Here is a 21,703-nt window from a genome sequence, read left to right on the forward strand (position 1 = left end):
GGGCTCATTCGATCTCTGGAAAACTGAAAGGACAAATAAAACATTGCAAACATGTCATGAATACTAAATAAAGCAGTAAACCTAAAAATGGTTTTAGAAATCAAACTATAAATGTATTTTAGGTGTAAAGTTAGGCTCTTCAAAATGCTAGTCTATGTAACTTTTGGACGAACTGCAAAAATTCCTGGTTTGCGTCAAACTTGGAAACAGAGGGGGGTGGGGTGCAATCAATGTGGCTTTTTTGGTTCAAACTTCATTTTCAGAATCCAACAGGTGATGGAAATTATTTTGCAGTTTTTATGGTGTGTACAAACACACAAAGAGATTCAAGAGCTGATGAACGATGAAATTTTAGAGAGCAGAGTAGAAGAGGTGATGCAGGGACACTTCGACACATGGGCGGGCGAGGCGGGAATCGAACTTGCAACCTTCCGATCAGAGGTCAGCCGCCCTACTGCCCTAAGGTCACAGGGTATGGAGCATACCAAGTTACTGTTGGGGCAAAAGAGGGGTAACCCCTGAATGGTTTGCGCATCCATCTACTAAACCATTCACACACAAGGGACAATTTCCAATCACAGTCACCAATGAACCTGAAGTGTGTTTTTGGATGGTAGGAGGAAGCCGGAGTACCTGAAAACCCCCACAGTGAACATGGAAAGACCCAGTTTGGATTCAAACCAGAACCTTCTGTCTGTGTGTGAGGAGAGAGAGAGCTAACCAACACACCACCTTGCAGTTGGAGGATTGAAAACAGGCAAAGAAGCAGGTTGGATTGGGTGGAGAAAGGTTTCAGGAATAATGTATATAATATAATATAATCCGAAAATATGAGAGGTAAGGTGTGGTTGAAAGATAGAAGAGGTTGGATCAACCACGACCTGGAGGATAACCGGAAAGGAGGTTGACCTATGCATCAAAAAGTACATTAGGGTTTTGGTGTGAGTGAGGAGGATGCAGAGGAATACATAGACTGAGGTGGATGAATCAATGGAACAACAGAGGGGCAGGGGCCGGGCATGTGGCAGATGGAGGGCACTGCTGATGGGGAAGCTGGTACTGACTGAGCATGTGGCGGTTCTGCATCACTGGGAAGTGACAAGGGCCAGATTATGACAAAACACACCCATAAAACTCAAAACTTATTTACGGCTACCAGTCCGGGTTTTCCGCCGAAATTTCTTGCGTACTTTTTTTTTTTTTGCCCTTTTCGCTTGCCATACAGGCGCAGCACTATGGTAATGTTCGAAGGAATGATCTCGCCCCGGTCCATTGCACGGATGTAGCCGCGAAGATCTCAGGCCCGCTACGGCCAAACCGGCGCATGCGGACCCTGTGAAAAATACTCATAGCAGCAAGGTAGTATATTGGAAACGTTAAAAGGAAATGACGGACTTCCGCGTGCACGGCGAAAAACGGATTCCTGCTCAGCACCATATACAAATACTGTTATCAAGGTAAATACAAGCCGCTAAAGAGACAGTGAGATCTCACTTAGCGGTACAAGCGCGGCAGTCTCCACCAAACTGCGTTCTTTCGCGAATGCTTCGCGATATCTTACATGATTTGCCATGTTTAATGAAGGGTCGAGCCAAAACGGTAAAAAGGCAAACAGTTTCCGGCCGAGACTTTCAAAATAAATGCAGATTTTGTTAAAAGTTAGAATTAAAAACGTTTCAACCGTTTTTTCACCACTCAAATTAAATAGTTACACAATAGAGCGGACCCTAACAATATATTTAAATATACATTTTACATGTAATATTTAGTCATTTTTTTGTCCAGAGAATTATTACAGAACTAAAAATAATTTTAAAAAAAGTGTTAAATAATACCCTGAATGAAAAAAATAAAAAAATTTGGAGCTATAAGTCTAAAGCTGCAGAAAAAGAGCATTTTAATGCTGGAATGATGTTACATTGCAGAAATGCCTTCAGTATCTGAAAAAACTTTTGCACAAATAATTGCAGAAGTAAACAAAGTTGTCCATGAATGGCAGAAAAAGAATAAAAGTAAAACAAAAAAGAATTTTTACAGGACCCCTAATAAAACAGCACATTAGTATTACTGTTTTACATACAATTGTGCATTATGATGGAATTTTTCACTATCATTATCATCTTTGTGACAAAACAACAAGACAACGGACATGTACAGTATGGGAAGAACTGAGCACTTTGAATACAATAGAAAGGATTCTGTTTAATTGATTCACAGCAAAACCGATTCTTAAATAAGAAACGTTTTATGAAAAAAAATCTAATCAGTAGACATAACAAAAACTCAGCTTGAAAAAAGCACCATTAAAATCCAAAATGGCCAAATATGATTTGTCATCATTTAAATAAAACTTAATTTATGAATGATTAGCAAATGAGTAAATTGAGCCTATTTTTTCCAACCTTTTAACCTGGTACTAGCTCAACTTTGTTCACCCAAAGCCTAATGTTGAGCCTTCTCACGTGCAAAATCACCAATGAGGTCTTTGAAGTTTAGCGTCCTTCCCAACTGACTTTCAATTGAAGTGCCACAAACCCACCTTTTTTTCTGAAATACCAAAGGACATATTTCAACCCTTCAACTCCTTTTCCTCTCTTAATTTCTTATGTCCTCTCTTTCATGGAGGTACCCGCCTGAATCAGGTGTTTTTTACAACTCGTGATATTCGCATCTGAAGTTAGAAGGATGAGATCGTTTAAGCATTTATGTGAGCGTATAAAACTCAGGGGACAGAGGAAAAAAATGACAAAATAATGAGCAGTTCCCAGCCGACCGCGAGTAGATTCCAATCTTCATGAACGTCACATCACTACCTCGCACACTGTGGCCCTGTGGAAGTTCAATCCAGTCAGACTGAACGATTCTAAAATAAATATGGGGTGTGGGGAGGGGTCCTGCAGGCGTTGATGTTTTCAAAACAAAAAAAATTATTGTTACCATGACGTTAAAAATAAAGTATTTGTGATTGTATATTGGTTAATGACTTACTGAAATTATTTTTTCTTTTTTATAATTTCTTCATCGTTAAGGGGCTCTGTATCCCCAGAGTGGGGGAGGGGGGAACATTTTTATTTAAAGAAAACAAAAACAATAGCTATAAAGAGGTTTTTAGCACATTTAGCTGTAGCTTTTCTGTTATTTTACTTGCTTGTTCTTCTTCAGTCTTATTCAAGAATATTTAAAAGCATTTTAAACATTTGAGCTCATCTATTGATCCCTCTTTATCAACAGACAGCATGAGCAAACGGCCAAAAATCCACATCTTTCTTGGGGCTCCTGCCCCCACATCTGCATTTGAAGCCCCGGTGGAGGTAAGCAGTCGTCCCTCTGTCCGCTGGAACCAACTCGAGCTAACTTGGAAGGAGGGGAAGCTTAGGCCTGCAACAGGTGAGGCATTCAGGGACCCAAAGAGGTTTTGTGTTAGAAGTTTCTTGAATGGTTCCTTATCTGAAGACTTTTATATATGTTCTATTTGACTAAAAGTTACAGAGAAAAACAACCTGTAACACCATTCACAGATGTGGAAAAGAAGATGGCTCCTTAACAAAGATCTTCGAGCACCATTTTTTTAATCTTTCTTTAAAAAATGTGTTTGCTTTTTGTGTGTTTGTTTTCCATTTTTGTGGTTGTTGCTTTAATTGTATTCTTTTGTAAGTGATGTGTGAAAACCTTTCCATCTTCTTCAGGTGAATTGCCTCTGGACGAGGATGAAGCTGACCAATCCCAGACCAGGTCAAGAGGTCAGGAGGATTGGACGAAGACTGAAGCTGAGAATCTTATCAGGCAAGGAGCGTCTGGCTCTAAGGAGGGGGGTGCGTGTTTGGGGTCTTTGCAGGAGTATCTGGACTATTGTTTTCCTGCAGCTCAGCCAGAGCCGAAAGAACCAGATCAATGTTTGGCCGCCCCTGTACCTCCCCCTTTGTCCACCCGGACTCACTACCTGAGCACCTGGACCTTGAGTCAGGCTCTGATGCTGAGAGGCAGGCACGGCGACCAATCAGCAGGCAGCCCTAAAAAATCCCAGCCAAAACAATCCCAAGCCCCTCCCACCGATTCCTCCAACAGCCCTGAACTCTTTAGCCCTGCAACTCCATCACCAGGCTGCTCCTCTGAGCTCTTCAGCCCCAGCTGCTCAACACAGAGGGTGGAGACTGGAGGCATTGTCCTTGAAGTTACCACAGATGGCATTCTCTGTTCTCAAGAGACCTCTACCCGTGACCCCCCAACAGAGATTCCATGCAACAAAAGACCCCTGATCTCTGACGACTCTGGGTTAGAAGCAGCTGGACTCCGGAATCGCACCACACCTTTGGACAGGTGTGTCCGGGTGGGGGCATGCTTCTCTGTCCTGGTGGTGGTGGTGCACCCGTGCCACTTGAAGGAAGTCAAGGTGAGTCCACGGGCTCTTATGAAACTGACGAATATTCTTATTTCTAAGGGTCTCTTCATATAAAAACCTAGGTGGACATGTGGGTGTGGAAAGCTTGACTCAAACATGAATAAACATGAATCACCACATGAATCACCACACATGACCATGTTCTCCACATGACTCATGCAGATGCACATGAACACACATTTGTGCTCTGATTTGTTCATTTTTATCTCCATTTACTGAGTTCTTATTGATCAAATGGAACCAGTCTAAACATTTTTAGCAAATAATCTGTTAGTTGTTTCTTATTTTTGAGCTCAGAGCTTTGAATGTGATGAAGGACTTGGTTCTGGAGGACGAGCAGCTGTGAATCCAGACATTTTCCACCTTTTTTATTATGTGCACACGTGCAGAGGACATTTCTGAAATTTCTCCGGCCCCCTTAGGCTTTAAACATCTGCGCCTGAAAGCATGTTGGCAGTTCCTGTGACCCCAAACGAGAAACTTCCTCCAAACTTTACTGTTTTGCATGAAGCGATGCATGCTGGGATCTGAAGTACGTGTCAAGCTGGCTCGCTGCTGAGGTGCTGAATGTTCTGTGATTGAAGGTGAAGTCTGGCCCGTCAGCCGGGACCCTGGTTCCTCTGGCCTCCATTGTGGTGACAGACCAGTCAGAGCTGGACATGAAGGTGGTGCTGTGGAGGCGGGCTGCGTTCTGGGCGCTGACAGTGACCCCTGGAGACCTCCTGCTCATCACAGGTACTCAGCTGTGGTTTAGATCCTCTGGGGTTGTGGGATTGGGTTTGTCCTTTCAGACTCAGGTGTTTCCTCTGCCACAATAGGAGGTGAACCTTCTGGACCTCCTTTCCATTTCAGATGAGATATATCTGGATCATTGCTCTCTAAAAATCAGACAGATCATTAATGTTTGTGTCTTGATTCAGGTCTGAAGGTGACGGAGGACAGGTGGAGAGGAGAGACGGTGCTTCAGTCCACCTTCAGGAGCAAACTCCTTAACGTTGGCCACGCCTCCTCACCACCGCCAGGTACGTCCACAGCCTTCAGCCAATCAGCTTCTTCTTCATCAAGAGGCTTATTTAATAGTTAGTTTCAATCTCTCTCTGCAGTTTCCCAGCATGTTGATACACGCTCGCTCACTTCCCTCTGCACCTTTCTAAGGAAGCGACGCCCCCTTCTGGTGTCTCTGCCTAGCCACACCCCTCAGGATCTGAACCGCCTCTCCTACGCCTCCCTGAGGGCTCTGAGAGTCAACACACTGGTTAACGCGCTGCTGTTTGTAACACAAAAACACCTCAGCTCAGGTGAAATTGAGACTCAGTACTCCTAAAACAAGTGTTTCTCCTCATGTTTGTAAATGTGCGTGTGTGTGTGTAAATACTGGTTGAACTTTCCCTCTTCTACGTGTGTCAGAGTTGCGCAGTGAGGCTGTGTCTTGCAGCAGGTCTGCGGTTGAGCTAAAGGCTGTTCTCACTGTCGAGCAGCCAGGTGGCCAGCAGGGGGTGCTGCTGCTGTGGGGAGCAGCTGTGGCCTGGCTGCCCCAATTCAGCAAAAACAAAGGTACAGGTCCAGTGTCTGTGGTGGTGGGTGTGTCACAACTCCATCAGTTCATTTGTTTCTACTCCAGGGCAAGGATGTGGGGTTGAACATTTATGGTAACTCAGAAATGCAAAAAGTTGGTCGTTGTGTCTCCAATGAGACTTTCAAATGTCTTCCCTGCATCACCTCATCATCTTCTGTGACCTCCATCAGCTGTGTGGGACTTCCACAATCTCCTAGTGAGGGAGGGGCTGACCTCTGATCTCCCAGAGCTCCACTCTACTCCCTGGAGCTCCGTCCGGGCTTTGGACCCAACCGACCGGCGCCTGCTGGACTTCCAGCGGCTGCATCAGTCCAGAGCCAGTCCCCCCCTGGAGCTGGACGTGGACACACTGCTGTCCCAGAAGTACAGTGGTGAGGTGGGCCTGCAGACTGAGATGCTGCAGCTGACGCACAAACTCATGTGGTGATTTTCTGCTCCAGGTGAGGTGGAGCTGAGAGTCCAGGTGGTCACCTTTCACTTTCAGAGCGCGCCACAGTTGGTTCTGGACAGCTCTGCGACTCTGGCTGCTGTCATGGCGACACTGGGTGATGACATCACTTACACTGGCTGTGGTCGCTGCTCCACTGAGCTTAACACAGACGCCAATGGTATATATGGCCCGTGCTACCCCTGCCTGCCGCACACGGCGGTGCGCCGCTTCTACAGGTGGTGCTGACGCCATCAGTGACATCATCAGTGAATATCAGGGCAGGTTTCTCACGGCATCTTCTTCTCATGCGGGTGTCTCAGACCAGGTGTGCTGACAGTGAAGGGAGGGGATCACAGCCAGCTGCGTGTGCAGGTTCCTCCAGTTCCCCTGCAGAAGATCCTCCAAGCTCCTCCTGACAAACTGCAGAGGAGTTCAGGTTAGTCCCAGAGAGCCAAGTGACGTGCCGTGAACAGACAGTTGGGGGAGCTCAGGTCAGGGAGGAACCAAGAGATCCAGAAGTTCTTCACAGTCGTTCTAAGGGGCTGTCTCCTCCAGAGCTAAATCTGAACCTCAGGTTTGATCATGTGCTGCTGCTTTCAGACAAGTATTCATGTCACACGATGAAGAATCAGAAACTGGTGATATTGGCTGAAAGAAAGCGTCTCGTTTTCCCTGAAGAAGCTTCAGGATTATATTTTTATTTTGACGGTGAATTTCTTTTGTTCTACGGTGCAAGGTTTGGATGGGTTTGTCTGTCAGTCCCCTCCCTTCAGGGTGTGTCCTTGAAAGGAACATTCCGTCAGGATTCAGTGAAATGTTGCTGGACTTCATACTGTGAGGGCGTCGGCCCAAAACAAGATGATTCTTTAAACGTTTCTCACCTGCAGGCAGAGCTGAAACTCATGAGGAAACAGAAACAGAACTATTGTGCAGCTCAATTTCTCATGAAGAAATACTCAAAAATGCAATTTTAAACTTCATTTTCTTCACATATGTCTTGTATTACCAAAAAAGAAAACGCCACTAGAACATAATAAAAACACCAAAAACCCGATTTTAATTGGAGTCTGTCTTTAAGGAATTTCAGAAACTCGCTGGTTGCACTAAAGCCTTCTTTTGTTGCTCTCAGCTCCAGGCTCGGAGGTGAAGTTCATTCATGTTGCAGCTGAGCAGATCAAGAGCCTCCTCTCCTTACCCCGGAAAACCGTCATCGTCACACTGCGCAGCCACTTCCTGTGCGACGAGAACAGCATCCCCATCACACAGAGCTTCACGCTGCTTGATCTTCAGTTCCCTACATGAAGGACTCGAGACTTTCTGATGCAGGAAACTCCAGGATCTTCAGCACGAGGCACAGTTCAGAATGGAGGCAGTTTGTATTTGCTTTGCAGGAATATTAGTCTAATTTCTAACTAAACTAACTCGTGTCTTAAATTACACACAAGTTTATCTAGATGAAAATGAGACAAATATCTATGGTAAGGTTTAAGATTTAACAGGAACATAAATCTCTTATTAAAGATTCACTTTTTACTGAAGGTCAAAGAAACCAAAAACTTCAAAAGGTCTTTAACTTGGTAAAGGTTAATGAGAAAAAATGTAGATCTTTGTTTAAACACAAATTTTTTATTTTTGTCTAACAATTAAAAAACAACAATGGTTTGTTTTTGACTCACAACTTTGCTGAATAGTATAGATATGTGCAGTGAAAAATCGTGCTTGCACTGTGCGGCCTTAATTATTTCCCTTTCTGAAACCCGAGGTGCTCGCGACTCCTAGGCACACTCTTATACACACTCTTAAATACTTTTAGGTGACTTTAGACCCGGGTCAGAACATTTGTGATTCCAGGAGTAGAATTTACTACATCTTTGACATCGATTTGACCAGGATTATTGTTGTGAACAGGTTTTATTGTTGGTTGTTAACAGAATCAGGATCCATCACCTAATCTAATTGAGCCCTCTGCCTCACCCAAACATTTAAATGTCTCTAATAATATCTGTTTTGATTTGACTTCGGTGATGTTATACAAGTATAAACTTTACGTCGGTAAACTTTAACTGATGTTAAATTGAACAGAAACATGGACAGAAAGTGCGAGTCTCCATGAAGCCTTAATGAAAGACTCATCTCCCTTCTGGAGGGGTGTCATAACTTTCTGTCCAAACTGTAAATGTCAGCAGCTGTCAGTGGAGCCTGGTCAATCCATTTGTTCTGATCAATCAGGGCAGAGAAGTCTCAAAATACAATTCAAAGAAGCCTCGAGGTCTTCACATTTCAGCACAAGCAGGTTCTTGTCCGGATGAGCTTTTACTTCTCCACGGAGGTTTCTGCAGCCACCTCCATGAGATCTTCCAGGAGGTCTGAAGCAAATAAAAGGGGACATCAGATCAGAGTTTTGGAAGTGAAAAGTTGGAGAAGCTGCAGAGCTCTTACCTCTGTCAGAATCAACAACCTGTCCTGTGCTTTCTTCACCTCCAATTTCTCCTTTTTCTCCCTCGTGGCGTCCTCCTCCACTTCCTGCTGATCCCGGCTCAGCGAAGAGACCATCAAATCCTGATTGCTTCTGCTTCACTTTCTCATTGTCGTCATCGTGTTTGTGAAAGACCTTTGAGAAGAACCCTTCATCGTCCTTTTTCTTGTCGTCTCCAAATGAGAACATCCCGCCTTCTTTCTCCTTTTTTTCTCTGTCCTTGTCGCCTCCAAAGGACATGAATCCTCCTCCTTTTTTCTCCTTTTTTTTGTCCTCGACGCCCAGAGATTTCTTCACCGCCCCCTCCACCATGTCTCCTGCACCATGAACATAAAGGATTTGTTACATTTTGAACTTCAGGTTCATGTGCCATGGATTTTTGTAAGAGAATGGACACCACAGCCAATAAACTGATATAGATTTTTTTTTTTTAACAGTGAAAGTGTTCACTTGTTTCTCGTTTTGGGTTCTCCTTTCAGGGGAATCACCCCAACATTCACACATGAGATTTGGCTTAAGATCCTGACCAAACCCTCTACATGTACCTTGACTTTATCAGATTCACTTACTACTCCCTAACCCCTTAAATAGTTTATGGTACGGGACTATCAAGTGCCCTGGATTTCAATGTCATTTGCACACTTTTTTTTCCAAGTTAAATATAATATAATCTATTTGTTAAAGTAAGACCTTAGAAAATATGAACATTTTGGAAAGGCTATGAAGGTGATGATGAGAACTAGGATGATTTTAAAAATATAATCTCTATCAGTGTCCTCACAACACCCCCCCCCCCATGTCCTCCTTTACTATGTCCATGAACATTCCCTTTGGCCTTCCTGTAGACGTCTTTCCTGGTAACTCCAACCTTAATATCCCTTTGTTAGCATCAACACTGTTCCTCCTCTAAACATGTCTGGACTGTTTTCTTCTTCTGCCTCTTGTAGTTTAAATGGGGTGAAGCACCAACGTCCAGGTGCAATTCTGTCACTTACTGTAGGAGTGTGAGTCAAGAGTGTGGGAATACCTAACTAGTCTGATTAAAAAAAAAAAAAAAAAACAAGGAAAAAACCTAAAACCTATGTTTTCCTCAACAGTCAAGTTCTCCTCAAAAAACCCCCCAAAAAAACCGACTCAGAACCCTTTTAATCTGCTTCCCTGTGTTCATCTCTAACACATCTAACATGAGCTGTTCCTTTGATGGATTCATTCCTAAACCTGTCCATCCTCATCACTTCCAAAAAGAACGTCAACATCTTCATCTCTGCTACCTCCAGCTCTGCCTCCTGTCTCTTTCTCAGTATCTCTGACGGTCAACAACATGGCTTGTCTCACCACAGTCTTCTACACCTTTTTTCATTCTTCCTGACACTCTCTAGGCACACCTGATACCTTCCTCCACCCGTTCCAACCTAATTTCACACATTTCTTCACCCCTTCCCACATTTGTTTTTCTAGACCAGTGTTTTTCAACCTTTTTTGAGCCACAGCACACTTTAACCTTGACAAAAATCCCTCGGCACACCAGCATTCAAAAATTAAAAAAAAGGAGAAACTCATAGTCTGTATTGATCTACAGCCCCTCTGCAATATCACGTGCATTTGTGTGATAATTGTGACAGAAAAAGTTTGATGCTGCAGCTGTTTTTTCTAAAAGATGTAATAAAAGTTAAGTTAAAAGATTTAAAAACTGTTTGTGTGTTCGTTGTTGTTTCAAGACGTTTAACAAGAAAGACTTATTGTGCGTTGAGACGCTGTCACTTTAACCTAATGCATCATGGGAGATGTAGTGCAAATAGCCGCCCCGAACGCAAACAGACTCGCGCCTCTTAGCTTTTTTTTTCTTTTTTCTTTTAAACTTCATTGTTCAACACAAATAGAACAAATACGTATGACAGGAACAATAGTCAGAACAACAACAATGTCAGGGGATGGTACATGTATTACAAAAAGATTACAGATGCTATGCATTGAAAATATTCAAAGACAGACAGTTTTCATAAATATTTATGGCCTTTTTGTTTAAACTATTAGAAATAGTATGTAAATAAGATTCTAATTCTTTAATTATGAAAAGGAAAAAAAGTTGTGATAAAGAAAACTTTGATTTGTGAATATGAAATTTACCAAATATTATAATTAGATTAATTGCCAATTTTACATTTGATCTTATATTTTTTTCGTGTAGGCCAAACATGATATGTTCAAATTTCATCTGAAATTGTGAATTTAATTTGTAATTTATAAAACGTGCACAATCTTTCCAAAATCTTTTAGTAGTATTACAATTCCAAAATAGGTGACTGATTGTTTCTGGGTGTTCTTTACAAAAGGTACAGTTGGGGTCAATAGTCTTCTTATATCTGAGCATGTATTGATTAGTGGGATAGAATCTATGTAGGACTTTGTAGGAGACGTCTCTCATCTTGATATTAATTAATAATTTCTGATGCAGGGTCCAAACATTTTTCCAGGGCAAGTCAGGAATAAATTTTCTCCAATAAAAAACAGCAGAGGGAACAGAAATGACATTTTGCTGAAACAGGGCACGTATGATCTTATTATTTTTTCGAGGACAGTTGAAACAAGATTTTCCAATAGTGGTGTCACTTAGAGATATGAAGGGAATATTTGCATCAAGTACAGTATTTTTAAAGAGTTCACAGATTTCAGTTGTGACAGCATCAAAAACAATGGCATACTCTTTAGGAGGAACAGCAAGGTTGTATTTAAGGTTAAATTCTTCATATATAAGTAATTGACCATTGTGGTTAAAGAGCTGACCCACCAGTAGGATATTATTGTCAAACCAATTATTGCAAAATAAAGATTTGTTCTTGTAAAGGATATCTGTTATTCCAAATAAAAAACTTATGGAGGGGAAAAATTGTGTTTATAGATAAGTGCCCATGAAAGAAGAATTTGTCTGTGAAAAGCAGAGTTTCACTGGGATTTTGTCGATATTATGAACACAAAGCAGAAGAAAATGGAGACCACCTACTTTAGCAAACATGTGATGAGGGAAAATATTCCAAATGGAGAGTGGATTTTTTAAATATGACTTAATCCAGTTTATTTTAAAAGTATTATTTAAAGTAGTAAAATCAAGAAAATTTAGGCCTCCTTTTTCATTAATGCAGATTTTTTTAAATAATGAATATGGTTTTTCCAGATGAAGTTTAGCAACATTTGATCAATAGATTTAAGAGTCTGATTGTCCAGGTGCAGAGAAAGAGCGGAATAAGTAAGTCTAGAAATCCCCTCTGCTTTGGAGAGTAAAATCCTTCCTCTCAGACTCTGAAGCCATTGGTTAAAACGTTTCTTGGCTTTATCAATGAGGGGAGTGAAATTTAATGAGCATCTTTCTAAATTACTTTTGGAAATAATAATGCCTAAATATGTTACATTTTCTTTTACAGGAATGTTGCAGATGGATTCTAAAGCACAATCTTTAACAGCAAGAAGTTCACATTTGTTTAGATTGAGACGTAGACCTGAGACATCAGAGAAAGACTGAATAAGGTTCAGAGCACAGGAAACTTGACTGCTGTATCTCAAGTAAAGAGTAGTGTCATCAGCTAGCTGACTAATTAAAATTTCTTTATTAAGAACTGAGATGCCTTTTAACTTATGAATAGTAATATAATCAGCAAGAGTTTGAGTAACTAGAAGAAAAAGATACAGTGAAATAGGACACCCCTGTCTGATTCCTCTATTAAGATTGACTCTAGGGGAGGTGCCATTTTTTAGTTTGACAGAACAATTAGCATTATTATACAGAGTTTTAACTGTATTACAGAAGAAAGGGCCAAAACCAAATTTATGAAGACAGCTGAAGATAAAATGATGATTAACAGAGTCAAAAGCTTTGTAAAAGTCTAAAAGAGTATAAAACTGTCATCAGAGATCAGGTGTGAGTAATCTAAAATATCAAGAACAAGACGAATGTTATTTGAGATGTGTCTGTTTTGCATGAATCCCGATTGTGTCTCTGCAATAACTGAGTTTAAAACAGATTTAAGTCTTTTTGCAAAGAAAAAGCGTCTCTTAGCTTCATTGTTCATTGTAAGACTGATGACGTGGGACTAAGCCTCCAAAAATGATTGGTGGAGACAGTTAAAGGGGCAGGACTTTTCCGAAAACAGCTAAAGCTACGGCTAAATCGCGGTACCGTCATTCTTATCAAAATGTCTTTAATAGAATCAAATAAACACAAAGAAAAAAAGTATTTAACAATCTTTCATATTCCTAACTACTCAGTGCTTTATCAGGGCCTGTTTGGATGAACAGAGAGCTGATATCCTGGAGATGGAAAATTATTTTAGATCAGTTAATAAAGGGCAATTTTCACCTGATTATCGCAGTGGCACAATGAAAAACACTGTTCTAGACTGTTGACCCACTCTTCCATCTTCTTCACCTCTGCTCACTGTAACCACATTGTTCTTAATATGAAGAGAACGCTGGTAACTGAATTATTCTAAATGTTCTTAATGTGCTTTAAATATTAGCATGCGTTTATGGTAATTTCACACAAAGTTGCCCAAAAGTGGTGTCATTTTAGCACACAAACATGACAGTGTAACTAAAATTTTAACTTATTGCTATAACTTCTTTTGCTTATGGCTCTAATCAGATTACAAATATTACAAATATTTGTACGACTTAAATACTATAAATTCAAAATGGCCCTCTTTGACCAAACCTTTAGTCTGGCTGAGAAACCACTTAAGCATAGATGATTGCAATTGACTTAAGTACATTTTAATTTTATTTGTTACCATGGTAACAGAGCAAGGTGTGAAGCAGGGCTGTATAACTACTTCCCTGCCTGTTTTCAGCCTCACCCAGGTGTCTTGGTTCTGATGACACCTGAGTCAGCTAATTAGCAGAAAGCAGTGCAGAGAGACCTGGAAGACAGGCTGGAGGGCAAATCTCAAGGACCTGGTGCTAATTAGAGCCATAAGCAAAAGAAGTTTTTCTGATTCAGGTGAATGAAAAGCCCTTCTTCACATGCACAGACCTGTTTTAGGAGCTGTGAGAGCTGACTAAAGCTGGCATTAACCCCACAGTTTCACCGCCAACATATCTGTAATAAGAGGCAGGTGTTCACCTGACGATGGACTCCTCCATGCAAGTCAGGACCATGAAAACAGAAATCTGAGCTGCTGCACTCACCCACTTTGTCTCCGACCATCCTTGCCAGCCTGTCCATGCCTGCAGAGTGTGTCAGTGGGTAAGAACAGCCGTCAGTCAGTGTGTGTTTGAACAGAAAGATGAGACTGAAGCAGTGGACGCCACTCAGGTATCTCAGTTACTATACAGGTGTGGCAGACAGGCCCAACCTGTTCCACCAGCTGTGACATTCAAACATGATTCAAATGTGCTGTGTTCATGTACACGAGCTGCTGCTGCCCTGAGAGCTGACTTCAGGTGGCTGCGTCTTAGGGAGGAGGCACACCTCTGCAGGTGTGGGTGTTTCTCATCTTTCATGAAAGGGTGATTTACAGGTGAACTATGTGGCACATAAACCAAAGTGATCCCCTGGATCAGGCAGACGATTAAAACAAAACTGACCCTGACGCTGTGGGTCTGCTGAGTGAGATGAAGTTGGAGAAAGAGCCGATTGGCAGGAGGGAGGGGTCATAGACCTCAGATTGGTGATTAGATACTGTTTTTGTTTTCATTTTTTTGTATGGAGCCCTTCCAGAGCAGAGCTGTGCACAATCTTTGTTTCTGATAATATGTGAATGCAGTGACGCTTCACTCAAACTCCCATTTTAAAGTTGCTCTGATTTTCTTTCCAACAGATCTAAAAGCCCTTCCAAGCATGGAATACTCGAGTACATAGGAAGTAACTTCTGTGATCTTCAGAGCTCAGTTTTAGAAGAATAATCTGTAAAACAAATGTATTCTTTCAGACAAACCTCTAAAATGACTTTACTTTTAGGCAAAGCATTCTGGGAAATGAAGGCTAGCTTCACCATGTTCCAAGTAAAAAAAAAATGGAAATTTAACTCTAAAATTTTGAATTCAGGAAAAGCGTGTTTCACGGCTGTTTCTTGTATCAATTTCTGATGATAAATGAAATCTTAATTTTTTTCTCCTTTTGCTCCTGGTTTATCTCTGTATCTTGTTTGCTGCATAATAAAATAAAAAAACTAAGATTTGGCTGTGGTCCACAGTCAAACTGAAACATCAGCACCCGTCAGACTTTTGCATGAAGGATCTGTGTTCAGATCATTACAGATCTTCCCTTTAGTTTATGACCACAGCTGACTTTCCGGGAGTTCACTGCAGAAGAACCCAGTTCCTCTTCACCTTCAAACAGAACACAGCTTAAGTAAAGCTTCCATCTATTACAGTAGGAACAGAGAGGTCATTTTTCAGCTTCTAATTTCCTCTTTTTGACGTTCACTTTGAAAGTTTTAATATTTGTGTGAAATGTGAGGAATAATCACATCTTCTGTTTCAGCTCCTTTACACTACTCAATGCCCTCAGGTTCTTCAGCTAATCTGCTGTTAAAACCATCAATTTGAATGTTTTTCACTTTCATGGATTTCTAAAGCTTAAACTGTCTCACAATTATAAAAAATGAATGAAAAATCTTCAAATGTTGTGCTCAATGCGAGCTGAAGACTTTTGAAACTTTCAACTGAAAAAAACCTCCAGACTTTGATCATTCAGACACCAAACTTGATTTGGCCCTTCCAGTCAGAGTGATTACAGGTCTGAAGACACCCTTGTGTGACAATTTTCTGAGGGGGGTTTCAACATTTCTTTGTGTTGAGAGTTATGCAGGAGTCATCCATCCGAGTGCTCATCTCTTTTTAAACTGTTGGTTAATTTTTTAACGACAAGACAGATTTTACATGAACCACAGTGTCATCAGCGTACATCTATAGACACAGCTCTGGATGTTTATTAGTATCAAGACAGATAAAAATAGTTCCTTAATGATTTCTGATTTCCATTTTATTAGAAAATTTACACATGATGTGAAAATTGACATGACTAGCAGGAGATTGGGCCTGTTGGTCATTTATTGTGTTCTTAGATTTAAAAATATGTCGCACTTGTGCTTTTTTCCAACTACCTGGAAATAGAGATTAGGCTTTTATTATGGCCCGCAGCACTCACAGAGTGCAAGGACCATATTGTAACTGGTACGAGGGTCGAACACTCAAAAAGTCCAAAACGTCAAAAAAACGCGTCAAAACGCCAAAAAATGGGGTCAAAAGTCGCCCAAAGCACAAAACGACTCGACAATTGTGTAACGCAACAAAAATACACACACACACGCACAACACCATCGCACAAACGTTAAAATTGTAGTCGCAAAAATGACGACAAAAAAACAAAAAAGCCCAAAAAAGCCCTCAAAAGACGGGTTTAAAGCCAAAAAGACATGCCCAGCCTATAGTAAAAGACAGGCCGCATTGAAATACATAGGAAATCCTAACCGCAAAAACTTCTATATTGTTTCTGCTTTGTTTCATTATGGCCCGCAGCAGTCATAGACTGCAAGGACCATATTGTAACTGGTACGAGGGTCGAACACTCAAAAAGGTCCAAAACGTCAAAAAAACGCGTCAAAACGCCAAAAAATGGGGTCAAAAGTCGCCCAAAGCACAAAACGACTCGACAATTGTGTAACGCAACAAAAATACACACACACACGCACAACACCATCGCACAAACGTTAAAATTGTAGTCGCAAAAATGACGACAAAAACACAAAAAAGCCCCAAAAAGCCCTCAAAAGAAGGGTTTAAAGCCAAAAAGACATGCCCAGCCTATAGTAAAAGACAGGCCGCATTGAAATACATAGGCCACCTGACTGCAAAAACTTCTATATTGTTTTTCGAAAGTTTTTTTATTATTATGGCCCGCAGCAGTCATAGACTGCAAGGACCATATTGTAACTGGTACGAGGGTCGAACACTCAAAAAGGTCCAAAACGTCAAAAAAACGCGTCAAAACGCCAAAAAATGGGGTCAAAAGTCGGCCAAAGCACACAACGACACGACAATTGTGTAACGCAACAAAAATACACACACACACGCACAACACCAACGCAAAAACGTAAAAATTGTAGTCGCAAAAATGACGACAAAAGCACAAAAAAGCCCCAAAAAGCCCTCAAAAGACAGGTATAAAGCCCAAAAGACATGCCCAGCCTATAGTAAAAGACAGGCCGCATTGAAATACATAGGCCACCTGACTGCAAAAACTTCTATATTGTTTCTGCTTCGTTTCATTATTATTATTATTATTCTTCTTGTCCTATAACGGCGTCTTTGAGCTTAATTTTGACCCCCGCCACATACCCGAAAACTCACCAAAATTGGCACACACCTGGGATAAATTGAAAATGAATTTTTGGCAAAGAGAACGCCACCCCCCCGAAGTCGATGACATCACGGCGAGCGATCCCGTAAAAAAAATGAATGGGCCGAAAATCGCTTATGGGGCCAAAAAAAAATATTTCGAAATACAGTTACGAAACCAAAACACGTGTGTTGGAGATATCCCAAAGAAGTTATGAAATCATTATGGGATGGCCACACGACCTACGGCTTGGCGGCCATTTTGTGGCGAACACAGAGAAATGGCGATTTTCGTGTTTTTTGACAATATGGGAAAACGATACTTTTGTTTGAGCGATTTTCACGAAATTTCATACACATGCCACAAACACGATTCTACAACTACCAAAGAATTTTTGTTGACCTTTGACCTTGGGAAGGGGCGGCCATCTTGAATTTTCAAAAAAAAGCACCTTTAGTAACGGATACAAACGAAAACTCGTCCTAGGGATTTTTATCAATCTTCTTGAAACTTCTCGGGCATCAATGGCAAGCTACTGTGGACAAAATGTTGGAATTAGAAGTTGTAGAATTTGAAACGCGTGCCCGTGGCGAATTCGCAACCGTCGCCATTTTAGCTAGCTCGCACATATTTTGTCGGAATAGCCTGAAACTGAAATATGCGATACCCTGGCCCACACTGAACAAAACGATGTCACATACGACAAAATCCATAAAGGAATGTGGCCGTGGTAAACAAAAAACCATCGCAAAAAAAAGTGCTGACTCGGCAAAAAAATTTTTTTTCGGATTTTATTTTTAAGAATCGGCTAACGAAACTCAGACAACTTTGTCGGGTATATCCAAAGAAAGTTTTGAAATCATTACGTGATGGCGACACGACCTACGGTTTGGCGGCCATTTTGTGCCAAAATCTACCATTTTGCGTTTTTCGCGTTTTTACACAATATGGAAAAATGAACTTTTTTTCGAGCGATTTTCACGAAATTTGACTCGCATGTCCCTAGCGTAAGTCTACAATCACCTTTGGAGTTTCGTCGACCTTTGACCTCGGGAAAAGGCGGCCATCTTGAATTTTCTATAAAAAAAACCTTTACCACCAGATTCAAACGTAAACTTGTCGTTGGAATTTTCATCGATTGTCTCGAAACTTTTTGGGCATCAATGGCAAGCTACTGTGGAAAAAATGTTGGAATTAGAAGTTGTAGATTTTGAGCGGCGTGTGCGTGGCAAGCTAGCAAAGTGGCGCACTGTTATAACTCCCATGCATTTCAATACAATACAGTGAAAATTGAATGCATGCATTCATGCCTGAAACAGAATACATTGAAAAAGACTGGACATGGACATATAAGGAATGTGGGCGTGGTTAGCATAAAACCACTGTTGCTAAGGACGACAAAAAGTTTACTTTTACCGATTTGTCAGAAACTGACGTCAATCTGTTCATCCTCCCGAGGGGACCAAAACATAAAATAGTCGCTATGGAGATAAAATCAACAGAAAAGCCGCCATTTTGGAAAAAGTGGGTTTTTTATCAACTTATGACATGTAGCTCTCACCAATGGAGGAATGTGTTTTTCTGAGTCAGTTGATGATGCTGATCGCTATGCTAGCAATTTTAGCCACATTAACATAGCTAGCATAGTTAGCATAATTAGCATTTTAGGAAATGTGTTTTTTTGAGTCAGTTGATGATGCTGATCGCTATGCTAGCACTTTTAGCTATGTTAGCATAGCTAGCATAGTTTGCATAATTAGCATTTTAGGTAATGTCTTTTTCTGAGTCAGTTGAAGATGCTGATTGCTATGCTAGCACTTTTAGCCACATTAGCATAGTTAGCATAGTTAGCATAATTAGCATTTTAGGTAATGTGTTTTTCTGAGTCAGTTGATGATGCTGATCGCTATGCTAGCACTTTTAGCTATGTTAGCATAGCTAGCATAGTTAGCATAATTAGCATTTTAGGTAATGTGTTTTTCTGAGTCAGTTGAAGATGCTGATTGCTATGCTAGCACTTTTAGCCACATTAGCATAGTTAGCATAGTTAGCATAATTAGCATTTTAGGTAATGTGTTTTTCTGAGTCAGTTGATGATGCTGATCGCTATGCTAGCACTTTAAGCCACATTAGCGTAGCTAGCATAGTTAGCATAATTAGCATTTTAGATAATGTGTTTTTCTGAGTCAGTTGATGATGCTGATCGCAATGCTAGCACTTTTAGCCACATTAGCATAGTTAGCATTGTTAGCATAATTAGCAAATCCAGCCTTGATTAGCTTTTAATTTGCGGGCTGTGAGGGCGGTGAGGTCAGCGGTGGTGCGTAAAGTAGGGCGTGGAGGCGGGTTGCGTCTGCGGGCCATACAACGCCGCTTGCGGCTTTAATTATTATTATTATTCTTCTGGTTTCTAACGGACAGTTTGAGCTCAAATTTGACCCTCGCCACATACCCGAAAACTCACCAAAATTGGCACACACCTAGGATAAATGTGAAATGAATTTTCGGCAAAGAGAACGTCACCCCCCCGAAGTTGATGACATCATGGCGAGCGTTCCCGTAAAAAAAATGAATGGGCCGAAAATCGCTTATGGGGCCAAAAAAAAATATTTTGGAATACAGTTACGAACCCAAAACACGCGTGTTGGAGATATCCCAAAGAAGATTTGAAATCATTATGGGATGGCCACACGACCTACAGCTTGGCGGCCATTTTGTGGCGAACTCAGAGAAATGGCGATTTTCGTGTTTTTTGACAATAAGGGAAAACGACACTTTTGTTTATGCGATTGTCACGAAATTGCACACACATGCCAAGACCCTGATTCTACAATAACCAAAGAAGTTTCGTTGACCTTTGACCTTGGGAAGGGGCGGCCATCTTGAATTTTCATAAAAAAGCACCTTTAGTAACGTATACAAACGAAAACTCGTCCTAGGGATTTTTATCGATCTTTTTGAAACTTCTCAGGCATCAATGGCAAGCTACTGTGGACAAAATGTTGGAATTAGAAGTTGTAGAATTTGAAACGCGTGCGCGTGGCGAATTCGCAACCGTCGCCATTTTAGTTAGCTCGCACATATTTAATCGGAATAGCCTGAAACTGAAATATGCGATACCGTGGCCCACACTGAACAAAACGATGTCACATACGACAAAATCGATAAAGGAAAGTGGCCGTGGTAAACAAAAAACCGTCGCAAATAAAAGTGCTGACTCGGCAAAAAAATTTTTTTTCGGATTTTATTTTTAAGAATCGGCTAACGAAACCCAGATAACTTTGTCGGGTATATCCAAAGAAAGTTTTGAAATCATTACGAGATGGCCACACGACCTACGGTTTGGCGGCCATTTTGTGCCAAAATCTGCCATTTTGAGTTTTTCGCGTTTTTACACGATATGGAAAAATGAACTTTTTTTGGAGCGATTTTCACAAAATTTGACTCGCGTGTCCCTAGCGTAAGTCTACAATCACCTTTGGAGTTTCGTCGACCTTTGACCTCGGGAAAAGGCGGCCATCTTGAATTTACTATAAAAAACACCTTAACCACCAGATTCAAACGTAAACTTGTCGTTGGAATTTTCTTCGATCGTCTCGAAACTTTTTGGGCATCAATGGCAAGCTACTGTGTAAAAAATGTTGGAATTAGAAGTTGTAGATTTTGAACGGCGTGCGCGTGGCAAGCTAGCAAAGTGGCGCACTGTTATAACTCCCATGCATTTCAATACAATACAGTGAAAATTGAATGCATGCATTAATGGCTGAAACTGAATACATTGAAAAACACTGGATATGGACATATAAGGAATGTGGGCGTGGTTAGCATAAAACCACTGTTGCTAAGGATGACAAAAAGTTTACTTTTACCGATTTGTCCGAAACTGACGTCAATCTGTTCGACCTCCCGAGGGGACCAAAACATAAAATGGTTGCTATGGAGATAAAATCAACAGAAAAGCCGCCATTTTGGAAAAAGTGGGCTTTTTAGCAACTTATGACATATAACTCTCACCAATGGAGGAATGTGTTTTTCTGAGTCAGTTGATGATGCTGATCGCAATGCTAGCACTTTTAGCCACATTAGCATAGTTAGCATTGTTAGCATAATTAGCAAATCCAGCCTTGACTAGCTTTTAATTTGCGGGCTGTGAGGGCGGTGAGGTCAGCGGTGGTGCGTAGAGTTGGGCGTGGAAGGTGGGTTGCGTCTGCGGGCCATACAACGCCGTTTGCGGCTTTAATTATTATGGCCCGCAGCACTCACAGAGTGCAAGGACCATATTGTAACTGGTACGAGGGTCGAACACTCAAAAAGGTCCAAAACGTCAAAAAAACGCGTCAAAACGCCAAAAAATGGGGTCAAAAGTCGCCCAAAGCACAAAACGACACGACAATTGTGTAACGCAACAAAAATACACACACACACGCACAACACCAACGCACAAACGTCAAAATTGTAGTCGCAAAAATGACGACAAAAACCCAAAAAAG

General features: G+C 41.2%; 2 protein-coding genes across 2 annotated transcripts; one reads left to right on the plus strand and one right to left on the minus strand.

The window, feature by feature from the left end:
- The first annotated feature begins 748 nt into the window (after positions 1-748).
- Positions 749-10,571, plus strand: shld2 (shieldin complex subunit 2). The gene is made up of 11 exons (XM_078931471.1): positions 749-769; positions 3,232-3,387; positions 3,687-4,390; positions 4,984-5,134; positions 5,320-5,421; positions 5,503-5,697; positions 5,807-5,953; positions 6,146-6,346; positions 6,416-6,641; positions 6,726-6,841; positions 7,535-10,571. The coding sequence occupies exons 2-11, from the start codon at positions 3,237-3,239 to the stop codon at positions 7,705-7,707; spliced, it is 2,166 nt and encodes a 721-aa protein (XP_078787597.1). The 5' UTR covers positions 749-769; positions 3,232-3,236; the 3' UTR covers positions 7,708-10,571.
- Positions 8,012-14,343, minus strand: LOC101172433 (uncharacterized). Its single transcript, XM_004077014.5, has 3 exons — positions 14,060-14,343; positions 8,845-9,198; positions 8,012-8,771 (listed from the first exon to the last, which is right to left on the minus strand). The coding sequence occupies exons 1-3, from the start codon at positions 14,094-14,096 to the stop codon at positions 8,719-8,721; spliced, it is 444 nt and encodes a 147-aa protein (XP_004077062.1). The 5' UTR covers positions 14,097-14,343; the 3' UTR covers positions 8,012-8,718.
- Positions 14,344-21,703: the final 7,360 nt, after the last annotated feature.

Source organism: Oryzias latipes, chromosome 15 (genome assembly GCF_053564925.1).
Source record: "Oryzias latipes strain Hd-rR chromosome 15, Olatipes_Hd-rR_3.1".
NCBI classification, from domain to species: Eukaryota; Metazoa; Chordata; class Actinopteri; order Beloniformes; family Adrianichthyidae; genus Oryzias; species Oryzias latipes.